Source organism: Molossus molossus, unplaced genomic scaffold (assembly GCF_014108415.1).
Source record: "Molossus molossus isolate mMolMol1 unplaced genomic scaffold, mMolMol1.p scaffold_m16_p_1, whole genome shotgun sequence".
In the NCBI taxonomy this organism is placed as follows: domain Eukaryota; kingdom Metazoa; phylum Chordata; class Mammalia; order Chiroptera; family Molossidae; genus Molossus; species Molossus molossus.
The window spans coordinates 223672421-223684796 of record NW_023425344.1 but is presented as its reverse complement, the minus strand read 5'-3'; the positions used below and the strand labels follow the sequence as shown (position 1 = coordinate 223684796).

At 36.4% G+C, this 12376-nt stretch overlaps 1 protein-coding gene across 3 annotated transcripts in view; it reads left to right on the top strand.

Annotated features, from left to right (window-relative positions):
- The window catches only part of LOC118634624 (cytochrome c oxidase assembly protein COX16 homolog, mitochondrial), a 28931-nt gene extending 20075 nt beyond the window's left edge, over positions 1–8856 (top strand). For all 3 annotated transcript variants that reach the window (XM_036269314.1, XM_036269289.1, XM_036269299.1), the window contains 2 exons: positions 2362–2424; positions 8498–8856. In XM_036269314.1, the coding sequence (XP_036125207.1) occupies positions 2362–2424; positions 8498–8614 (180 nt within the window). In that variant the 3' untranslated portion in view covers positions 8615–8856. The remainder of the gene's footprint in view (positions 1–2361; positions 2425–8497) is intronic.
- Positions 8857–12376: the final 3520 nt, after the last annotated feature.

Below are 12376 nucleotides of genomic sequence, written 5' to 3'. Positions count from 1 at the left end.
GAATGGTCCAAGCCATCACCTTAAGTACCATCTTCAGCTAAAGAAGGATGTTTGGGGAGTGAGGGCAGTTATATGAGGTTAATGTTTGTATTTGAGGGGATGATGGCAATCCAAATTTGTTGGGCTCAAAATTTTGTATAGACTTTTTAGAAAAAACTCAGTCATTTTACTCATATCTTCAGAAATCATATTTATAATTTGTTTGATCTATTACTTATGGGAAAGAGATATGAAGCTCCTCTTAATATGTTTTTTTGTATTTCTTATACTTTTATCTATTTTGCTATGTAAATTTCAAAGCAATGTAGTCACTTAATATTTTATAATTCTAACATTTTATTGAAAATTTGTTCTATTTACTAATATAAAATGTTCCTTTTTGATGCTGTTTGCCTGAAACTTTTGTCCATTAAAAATATTGCTATGTATTGAACCCCACCCCCACTTGTATTTTTTGTGTAGTATCATTTCTGTAACCCTCTGCCTTCAACCTTGTGCTTTTATTTCTTTTTAAGTATATTTCTTATTAGTATAGTATATAGCTGGATTTTTAAAAATTTTAGTCAGAAAAATCTTTATTTTCAAAAAAATTTTAATCCTCACCTGAGGATATTTTTCCATTTATCTTCAGATAGAGCGGGAGGGAAAGAGGGGAGGGAGGGAGAGAGAGAGAGAAACATCAATGTGAGAGAAACACGTCAATTGGTTGTTTCCCGCACCACCCCGACCAGGGCCGGGGACTGAACCACACCCGAAGTACGTGCCCTTGACCGGAATCAAACCCGAGACTGGTCTGTGGGCCGATGCTTTCTAACTGCTGAGCCAAACTGGCCAGGACAGAAAAATCTCTATTTAATAGATGAATTCAATATTTACAGGGATTATTGATATGTTTGCATGTATTTCTACCACTGAAAACAGCAACAGAGAAAACCTCAGTCAAGTGGTTGCCAAGAAAGAAGAAACAGGAATGTAGTAAAATTAAAATTGAGGTTCAAAGTAATCCTTTCTCAATCAACATTGAAGAAGTTTCATTTTATTTTAAATTGATCAAAAACTGTTTTTTCTAATTCTCATCCCTTTGTAAGTAAACTGTCTTTTCACTCTTTTTTTTTCTTTTGAGATTTTCCTTTTATCCTTAATATCGTAAAGCTTTGCTATTATTTGATTAGGAATGGGCTTTTTTTGTTTTGTTATAGTCATTTTTTTTATTGTGTTCTTTCAGTCTAAGGACTTATTTATTTTCTATATGTTATTCATTTCATTACTGATTATTTAATTATTGCTCCTATTCCATTCTCTTTACTCCCTAATTCTGAAACCCCTAATAGACGTATGTTGGAACTTTGGATCTAGCTTTCATAATATACCTTTTCTTTCATTCATCCCATCTCTTTGTGCATCAGTCTAGTGGAATCCTCAAGTTGTATTTCTAGTGTACTAATTTAGTCTTAAGCTGTGTTCAGTCACTAATTAGCTATCCATTTAATTTAATTTTGGATTTTGTTGTTGTTTGTTTATTAATTTCAGCAATCACATTCTTTTTACCTAAAAACTTTGCCATACACGGGGTAATAAGGCATCAGCTCTTATTTACCACTATGGAATCCTGTCTAATTTTTTCATAGATATACTTCCTTGTTTTCAGTATGTGGAGGTGGTGTTCTTTTTTGTTTTTAAGATCAGAATTCTACTTACTAGTATTTTTATAACGTTTCTATGTAATGACATAATATAGGGTGGTGGCTAATGGCATGGACCTCTGGAAGCAGAGGGCCAAGGTTCAGAGCCAAGTTCTGCCTCTTTGACAAATTCAAACTCCCTGTGTACTATTATCTTTAGTTGTGATCATAATAATAATACCAGGTTTTAGTGTGGATTAAAAAAGGTAATATATGTCAAAACACCTAGCACATAACAATTACTCAGTAAATATCAGCTGCTGTTAGTAGTACATATTATCATTATACTATTGGTTGGATGGATGGTGGAGATTTTGCCATATGTCTGTAATCTACCACACCATCCTAGCTATATCTTACATAACTTTTTTATTTGTTAATCCTCACCCAAGGATATTTTTTCCATTGAGTTAGAGAGAGTGGAAGGCCAGGAAGGGGGTTAGGGGAGAGAAACATTGATGAGAGGCATATTAATTGGTTGCCTCCCGAACGTGCCCCGACTAGGCAGGGATCAAACCTGCAACCCAGGTACTTGCCCTTGACCAGGAATCGAACCCTTTGGTGCGCAGGCCGACGCTCTAACCACTGAGAACCACTGACTAGGGCCCTTGTATAAGTTTAAATTGAAAATTAAATCCTACAGACTTAAATAATATATGGCTCCTCTTTCTTTTTACAGATCGATCCTGAATTAGAAAAAAAACTGAAAATGAATAAAGTGTCACTGGAATCAGAGTATGAGGTACAGTATGTTAATATAGTCCCTCTTTTGTAATAATCCTCCTTGTCAGTGACTAGTTCTGTCTGCCTTAAAGTAAACTTAAATTATTAAGGTAAACATGTGGTATTGGGGCAACTATGTAGTCATATGGAAAGAAAACAAAGATATTTCATATGCTATAAATGAATAAATTCTAGAGAGATCTAAATAAAAAAAAAAATGCTAAAAGTACTAGGAGAAAAAGTAAGGACATTCTTTTTTTGTGATCTTGAGTCAGAAGAGTCTATTTAAAATAATGTGATACCAATCTCAGAAGCTTTAAAAGTAAAGATTGATGGATTTGTACTTAAAAATTCAAGTTCAGACTAAAAAAAAAAAATAATGTATATAATGTCACTAGTTAAGTGAGAAATCCTAAAAAAATTGTTTATCTTATTATGATGTAGTTTATTGAAATATGAAGAGCATCCACAAATCAGTATGGAAAAGTTCAACCATTCATTTGGTCAGTAGGAACATGGGGAAAGCATTTAAAGAGTTCAGAGGATGGGAAATCTTTTTTAAACATATGAAGAAATACTCAACTTATAATAGCAATGTTAGTTAAAATTATAATGAATTGTCATTTTCTACCTATTTGATTAGCAAAAATCAAAGATTTAATAAATAACACATTATAGAATGTGTGAGGGAGGGTGTTCCTCTATCTTTTAATTTGTTCATTTTTTTTGGCTGTGGATTATACAGGGGTTGGCAAAATTAGGTTTACAGTTGTGAGTACATGAAACAGTTTATTCTTCTATTATTTATTTATTTAATTTATTTTTTTAAAATCCCCACTTGAGGATATTTTTCCATTTATTTTTCTGATAGAGTGGGAGGGAGGGATAGGGAGAGAGGGAGGGAAACATTGATGTGAGAGAGAGATATCAATTGGCTGCCTCCCGCATGACTGTGACCAGGGCTGGGGACAAACCACAACCGAGGTACGTGCCCTTGACTAGAATCTAACCTGCAACTCTTTGGTCCACAGGCCAATGCTCTAACTGCTGAACCTAACTGGCCAGGGCTAGTCTTCTATTATTTATTTAAAGCTACTTTTGCTCACCCCTGTAATTTTTCGTTTGTGTGTTTGGTCATTTTTTATTGAAAGGTGGACATTGTGACTAATACATTGAAGAGATTTGAACTCTTAGCAGGCAGTTCAATAATTTGCTGATCATTTTGAACTTGGTTTTGTGTTGTTTTTTTTTTTATCCTCACCTGAGGACATTTTTCCATTTTTTGTTCAGATAGAGTGGGAGGGAGAGAGAGGAAGAGAAAGAGAGAGAGAAGCATCAACATGAAAGGGACACATCGAGTGGCTAACACCCACACAACCCAACCAGGGCCGGGGACAAACTGCAACCGAGGTACGCGCCCTTAGTGGGAACCGAACTGCAGGCCGACGCTCTAACTGCTGAGCCAAAGTGGCCAGTGCTTGGTTTTGTGTTTTATAAGGAAGAACTGGAAAGGCTTTGGTGTTTCCTAAATCCCTGTTTGTAGGTCTCATTCTTCAAATTGTCTCCCCAGGGGATCTAGTCAGAGCTTAGTTTTAAGCTTTGTTGGGTGAGTCTAAAGTAGGTCTTCCTCTTGGCATAATTCTTACTCCTAAAGAGCAGCCTTTTTGGTGTCTCAGCCGGATGTTAAGGTAGCAACTATTAAGTCCACTCTGACAAGGGCTGAAAATTCAGTACTGATACTGCCTTTCCTTAGCAGTTCCTGATTCTGTTCCACAATCAATTCTATAGTAATTGGCTGTTAACTAGTGAGCCTTAGGTGGTCTCGCCCAGTACACATATAGCCCAGTCTTCAGTGACTTATGTGTGTTTTGTAGAATTCTACAGGGAATCTTTTATTCACCAAAGATATCTAAAGACTGGAACACTTTTACATGAAGTTGTTCTGCCAACTTTGCATCCCATTTAAGACTTATTCTTATGCTGAAAAAGCATTTGACAAAATCCAGCACCCATTTTTGATAAAAACTCTCAGCCAAGTGGAAATAGAGGGATCAGACCTCAACACAATAAAGGCCATATATGACAAACCTACAGCCAACATCATACTCAGTGAGCAAAACTAAAAGCATCTCCCTTAAGAACAGGAACAAGACAGAGATGTCCACTTTCACCACTCTTATTCAACATAGTATTGGAAGTCTTAGCCACAGTGATCAGACAAGAAGAAAAAATAAAAGGGATCCAAATTGGAAAGGAGGAAGTGAAATTGTCATTATTCACATATGACATGATGTTGTGCATGGAAAACCCTAAAGACTCCACACAAAAAAAACCAACTAGATTTAATAAACGAATTTGGAAAAGTAGCAGGATACAAAATTAACATCCAGAAATCAATAGCATTTTTATACATCAATACACCAATAATGAACACCCAGAAAGAGAAACTAAAAAAACAGTCCTGCCTGGCCAGTGTGTCTCAGTGGTTGAGCATTGACTCATGCACCAAGAAGTCACCAGTTTGATTCCCGGTAGGGCACATGCCCAGGTTGTGGGCCAAATCCCCAGTGGAGGGCATACAGGAGGCGGCCAGTTGATATTCTCTCTCATTGATGTTTCCATCTCTCTCTAAAATCAATAAAGAAAAAAAAAACCAATTCCATTTACCATTGCAACAAATAAATTAAGATACCTAGGAATAAAGTTGACCAAGGAGTTAAAAGACCTATTCTCAGAAAACTATAGGATATTGAAAAAAGAAATAGAGGAAGATATGAAAAAGTGGAAGTACATACCATGTTCAGGGATTGAAAAAATCAACCATTAAAACGTCCATACTACCCAAAGCATTATCCAGATCTAATGTAATCCTTATTAAAGTATGAATGGCATATTTCATAGATCTAGAACAAATAGTCCAAAAGTTTATATGGAACCCAAAAAGACCCTGAATAGCCACAGCAGTCTGGACAAAGAAGAACAAAGTTGAAGTGATCACACTACCTGATATCAGGTTATGTTACAAAGCTACTGTAATCAAAACAGCCTGGTACTGGCACAGGAACAGGCATATAGATCAATGAACAGAACAGAGAACCCAGAAATGGGCCCAAGACATTATTCTCAATTAATATTTGAGAAAGGAGGCAAGAGCATACAGTGGAATAAGGACAGTCTTTTTATTAAATGGTGTTGGGAAAATGGGACAGGTACATGCAAAAATAATGAGACTAGACTACCAATTTATACCATACACAAGAATAAACTCAAAATGGATAAAAGGTCTGAATGTAAGTCATGAATCCATAAAAATTCTAGAAGAAAATGTAGGCAACAAAATCTCAGACATAGCAGAATTTTCACCAATACACCTAAGGCAAGAGAAACAAAGGAAAAAATGAATACATGGGACTACATCAAAGGACTACATCTTTTGCACAGCAAAAGAACCTAGCATGAAAATGAAAAAGGAACCCACTGTATGAGGGATCATATTTGCCAATGATACATTGGATAAGGGGTTAATTTCCAAAATATGTAAAGTACCCATACAACTCAACAAAAGGAAGACAATCCAATTAAAAAATGGACAGAGGACTTGAATAGATACTTCTCCAAAGAGGACAAACAAATGGCCAAGAGACATGAAAAAAATGCTCCATTTCACTAATCATCAGAGAGATACAAATTAAAACAACTATGAGGTATCACCTCACCCTGCCAGAATGGCTGTCATCAACAAATCATCAAACAAATGCTGGGAAGGATGTGGAGAAAAGGGGACTCTAGTATACTGCTGGGGGCAGTGCAGACTGATGCAGCCACTATGGAAAACAATATGGTGTTTACTCAAAAAATTAAAAATGGAACTGCCTTTTCACCTAGTGATCCCACTTCTAGGAATATATCCTAAAAAGCCCAAAACATTAATCAGAAAGAATATATGCGCTTCTATGTTCATAGCAGCGCTATTTACAATAGCTAAGATCTGGGAACAGCCCAAGTGTCCATCAATAGATGAGTGGATAAGAAAGCTGTGGTACATATACACAATGGAGTACTATGCATCTGTAAGAAAGAAAGAACTCTTGCCCTTTGAGAAGACAGGGAAGGACCTGGAGAGTATTGTGTTAAGCAAAATAAGCCAGTCAGAGAAAAACATATATCACATGATCTTACTTATTTGTGGAATATAAGGAACAAAATAAGGAGATGAACAAAGTAGATCCAGAAACATGTAAGTAGGGAAGAGACTGTCAAACCTCAGAGGGAAGCGGGTGGGGAGGTGGGAAGAAATAAACCAAAGAACTTACCCATATATGCATAACCAGCGGACACAGACAACAGTGTGGTGAAGACAGGGAGGGGATGGGAGCAAGGAAGAGAGTGTCAAGGGGGAAAAAAGGAGGGACATTTGGAATACTTTTAACAATAAAGATAAAAAAATAATAATACAAGAAAACTTTGTATCATTATGAACAATAAAAAATAATTATTGCCCAGCTGGTGTGGCTCAGTGGAAGTTATTCTTAAATTCTTGAGCATATATGTCCTACGTTATCTGGGTGAAGGCCATTATTCTTTCTTAAAACCTTTTTATGACTTTGGATCATTTCATAACTATACTTGAAAATAATTTTTCTTACACATTAAATTAATAAAACTTTGTTCATCCATATGTATTTAATATGAACTCTTGGTAAAACAATAAGTGAAATTTAGAGAATGATTTCATTTACTACTTTACCCATTATTTTGTTAAAACCGGTAACTTTGGCTGAGCGGTTAGAGCATCAGCCTGTAGACCAAATAGTTGCGGGTAAGATTCCGGTCAAGGGCATGTACCTTGGTTGTGGGTGGGTCCCCTGCCCTGGTCGGGGTCCTGCGGGAGGCAACCAATTGATGTCTTTCTCACATCAATGTTTCTCTCTCTCCCTCCCACTCTATCTGAAGATAAATGGAAAAATATCTTCGGGTGAGGATTTAAAAAAAACAACCACCTGTGACTTGCTACTTCTCAATATATAAGTACTATGTCAGTAGTGATGCTGTGGAAGGTTTTTCTTGGAATAGATTTTAGTTTTTTCAGCAACCATAGAATTTGATAACAGTAAAAACCATGTAGACCATTTGGTCCAGCCTTTTTATTATTACTTATGAGGGAATTAGTGCCCAGATGGCTTCAGTTACTTGTCCAAGGTTATACTCATTAGTAAAAGAGTAAGGGTTAGTATCCAAGTGTCAAGGTAAACTTTATATTATTCCCTGTCTCTGGATATAAACTGTCCTGTGTTCTCTGAACCTGCTTTTCTTTTCTTTTCTTTCTTTCTTCTTCTTCTTTTTTTTTTTTTTTTGTTAATCCTCACCTGAGGATATTTCTCCATTGATTTTTAGATAGAGTGGAAGGGAGTCGGGGGGGGGGGGGGGAGAGAAAAACATTGATGTGAGAGATACATTGACTGGTTGCCTCCCGAATGACCCCAACCAGGGCCGGGTATCAAACCTGCAACCCAGGTACGTGCCCTTGACTTGGATTTGAACCTGAGACCTTTCAGTCTGTGGGCTGACACTCTAACCACTAAGAAAACTGTCAAGGGCTGTCTTTTCATTGTTAAGCCTGGGCTCAGTTCTCAGGTACAGGACAAATCATCTTGGTCTGTTTTTTTCTCCCGTTCTAGCAGACTTTATGGTCTCCACCTTTGTTTTTTTCCTCTCATTTACTGTTATCATTCATGCTAACCCATGCCAGTCATTATGCTGGATCAGCCTTCAGAGTCGGACTTTTGTTTTCTTAGCTTCTTCCCTTTCTTTGTGTTCTCAGAAACAAAGCATGTAGACTCTTTGTTTTTATTTTAATAGTTTTATTGTGATGAGAGAAAAGGTAGGCATTTACATCAATAGCAAGCAAGAAAAATTCCAAATCCTAAGAAATATGTCACTTCTTCAGTTATTTTGCTTGACATGCAGTGATTTATTTCCTAAAATTATAATTGAGGGCTTATTGGATTATTTGCACTTATTCAGTGATGTCCTAATCAAATCCACAGGACTCCTGTACTAATATATATATACACTTTTTTGCGGCTTTATAGAAAATAAAGGATTCCACTTTTGATGACTGGAAGAATATTCGAGGACCCAGGCCTTGGGAAGATCCTGACCTCCTTCAAGGACAAAATCCAGAAATCCTGAACACTAAGACAGCTTGACTGTGCCGATTCTTTTTTTTTTTTTTTTTTAATGTTATCAACTAAATTCCCACTATAGACTCCTATCCTGGGGAAGGAAAATTCCAGATCTGCAAAAGCCTGGATGTGAGTAATTTGATGACAGATAATCTTGATTTAAAAATCAACCACAGTTTTTTTGCTTCCCAAATCTGCCATTGCAAATGGAAGTAAGTGTTGACCACAAATAGTTTATACCACTCAATAAAAATGTGAACATGCTACTTAAAGATTGTCATTTTTTCAGCTCCCCAATACATACCCATATTCATTTTCCACCAGCCACTGGGCAACATTTTGATAACTTCAATCTGATTTCTAATGAGAATAGTAGGTTTGGATCCAAATTCCCATAGTAATATGAAGCAGTGATTTTATGTCAAACCTATTGAGAAAAAGTGATATTGACCACAGTCTGATAAGAATTTTGTTTTTATTTATAGTACTTAACATGGTATGCTAATCAGTCTTCAAAGCATCACTTACTGATTGTATTAATACCATTGAAGCATATAAAGAAAACGATATTGTTTCTGGTTAAAACAAAAGTCATGAAGTATAACCTATTATATGTGTGACAAATTTGTTCAGATAATCCACAGATGACTACAGTTTGGGAAACATTGATTTAAAGTATGCATTATGCTTTAACATGATTAAATGTGAATTGGCTGTAGTTTTTTTTTAACTTGGTGTTTGGTATGATCTATTTTATTTTTATTTTATTTTATTATTGATTTTGAGAGAGAGAAAGAAAAAAACATTGATTTGTTCCATTTATTTATGTATTCATTGGTTGCTTTCTTTCTTTTTTTTTTTTTTTTTACAGATTTTGTTTTAATTGATTTTTTTAGAGAGAGGAAGGGAGAGGGAGAGAGAAAGAAACATCAGCTGCATCCTGTACGCCCTCCTGGATCAAGCATGTCACCTGGCATGTGCCCTGACCAGGAATCCAACTGGCAACCTTTTGGTGCACAGGATGACACCCAACCAACCGAACCACATCAGCCAGGGCTATTGGTTGCTTCTTGTATGTGTCCCGACCAGGGGTTGAACCCGCAACCTTAGTATATTGGGACAATGCTGTAATCAACCGAGCTACCTGGCGAGGGCCAGCATTTGCTATGATCTAAAAGATAGAATTGAAGAAAGATAGTTTTTTGTCCTTAGTTTCTTCTTTTCAGCCTTGTTCCCCTACCTTAACTGCCAAAAAAATTATAAATTCACCTGCTTCTTCCCCAATAAAAATTCCTGTTTTCAGTGGGTGAGAATTAACAAAAAACAAAGCAAGCTTATTATCTAGTGATAATTTGTGACAGAAATGACTCATAAGACTTAGTTATCTGAGGAAGCAGTGTGGTTCCATTGGCAAAACAAAACAAAGCCTCTACTTAACCTTCACTTCTTGTATAAAAACTAACTAAAAATGTATCAGATTTAAATTTACAACATAAAACTTTTAGGGAAAAAAAACAAAGTTTTTAGGATCTAGTGTATAGTTCTTACCAAAAAAGTCATAAAATTTTTTTATTAATTTAAATTTGTTGTAGATGTTTCTCCTTTTTCCCCATTGACACCCTCCTCCCTATCCTGCCCTCCCCCCCCCAGCATTGTTGTCTATGCCCATTGGTTATGCGTACATGCATATAAGTTCTGTGGTTTATCTCTTCCCTCCCCGTTACCCTCTCCTCTGAGGTTTGTCAGTCTGTACCCTACTTCTATGTCTCTGGGTCTGTTTTCTTCATCAGCTTGTTTTGTTCATTATATTCCACAAATAAGTGAGATCATGTGATATTTTTCTTTCTCTGATTGGCTTGTTTCACTTAGGATAATACTCTCCAGTTCCCTCTATGTCATCTCAAAGGATAAGAGATCTTTCTTTCTTACAGATGCATAGTGCTCCATTGTGTATATGTGCCACAGCTTTTTTTTTTTTTTTTTTATAGATGAAGTATCCTTTTTTTTTTTTTTTTAATTAATTTATTTATTTTTGTTACAGATGTCTCCTTTTCCCCCCAGTGATTCCCCCCTCCCCATCCCCAGCTTTGTTGTCCATGTTCATTGTTCATGCACCATCCCTCTTCTGGGCATTGTCAGTCTATACCCGACTTCCACATCTCTGGAACTACCTGATTCCTCAGACTTGTGTTCATTATATTCCACAAATAAGTGAGATCATATGATACTTGTCTTTCTCTGTTTGGCTTGTTTCGCTTAGGATAATACTTTCCAGGTCCCTCCATGTCGTCTCAAAGGATAAGAGATCTTTTTTTCTTACAGCTGCATAGTACTCCATTGTGTATATGTACCACAGCTTTTTTATCCATTCGTCTACTGATTGACATTTGTGCTGTTTCCAGATCGTAGCTATTGTAAATAGTGCTGCTACGAACACGGGGGTACATATATTCTTTCTGATTGGTGTTTCAGGCTTCTTAGGGTATATTTCTAGAAGTGGGATCAGTGGGTCAAATGGCAGTTCAATTATTAATTTTTTTGAGGAAGCACCATATTGTCTTCCACAGTGGCTGCACCAGTCCGCATTTCCACCAGCAGTGCACAAGAGTCCCCTTTTCTCCACCCTCGCTACCACTTGTTGTTTGATGATTTGTTGATGGCGGCCATTCTGACAGGTGTGAGGTGATACCTCATGGTTGTTTTAATTTGCATCTCTCTGATGATTAGGGATGTTGAGCATTTCTTCATATGTCTCTTAGCCATTTGTATGTCCTGTTTGGAGAGGTGTCTATTTAGTTCCTCTGCCCATTTTTAATTGGGTTCTTTGTCTTCCTTTTGTTGAGTTGTATGAGCACTCTATATATATTGGAAATTAACCCCTTATCTGATATATCATTGGCAATTATGCTCTCCCATACAGTGGGTTGCCTTTCCATTTTGATGATTGTATCTTTTGCTGTGCAGAAGCTTTTGAGTTTGATGGAGTCCCATGTGTTCATTTTCTCCTTTGTTTCTGTTGCCTTAGGTGATGTGTCAGTGAAAATTCTGTTGCGTATGATGTCTGAAATTTTGTTGCCTACAGTTTCTTCTAGGATTTTTATGGATTCATGAGTCACATTTAAGTCTTTTATTCATTTTGAGTTTATTCTTGTGTAGGCTGTAAGTTGATGGTTTAGTTTCGTTTTTTATGCATGTAGCTGTCCAATTTTCCCAACACCATTTATTAAACAGGCTGTCTTTACTCCACTCTATGTTCTTGCCACCTTTGTCAAATATTAATTGAGCATATTGCCTTGGGTCCATTTCTGGGTTCTCTGTTCTGTTCACTGGACTATATGTCTGTTCTTGTGCCAGTACCAGGCTGTTTTGATTACAGTGGCTGTGTAGTATAACCTGAAATCTGGTAATGTGATCCCTCCTACTTTGTTCTTTTTTTTTTTTTTCAAGATTGCTGTGGCTATTTGAGGTCTTTTTTGGTTCTATATGAACTTTTGAAGTATTTGTTCTAGTTCTGTGAAGTATGTCATTGCTATTTTGATGGGGATTGCATTGAATCTATAGGTTGCTTTGGGTAGTATGGACATTTTAATGATGTTGATTCTTCCAGTCCATGAACAAGATATGTGCTTCTACTTTTTTATATCTTCCTCTATTTCTTTTTTTTCAATGACCTGTAGTTTTCTGCGAGTAGGTCCTTTATTTCTTTGGTTTAGTTTATTTCTAGGTGTCTTAATTTGTTTTGCCACAATGGTAAATAGGATTGTTTTCTTAGTTTCTCTTTCTGTG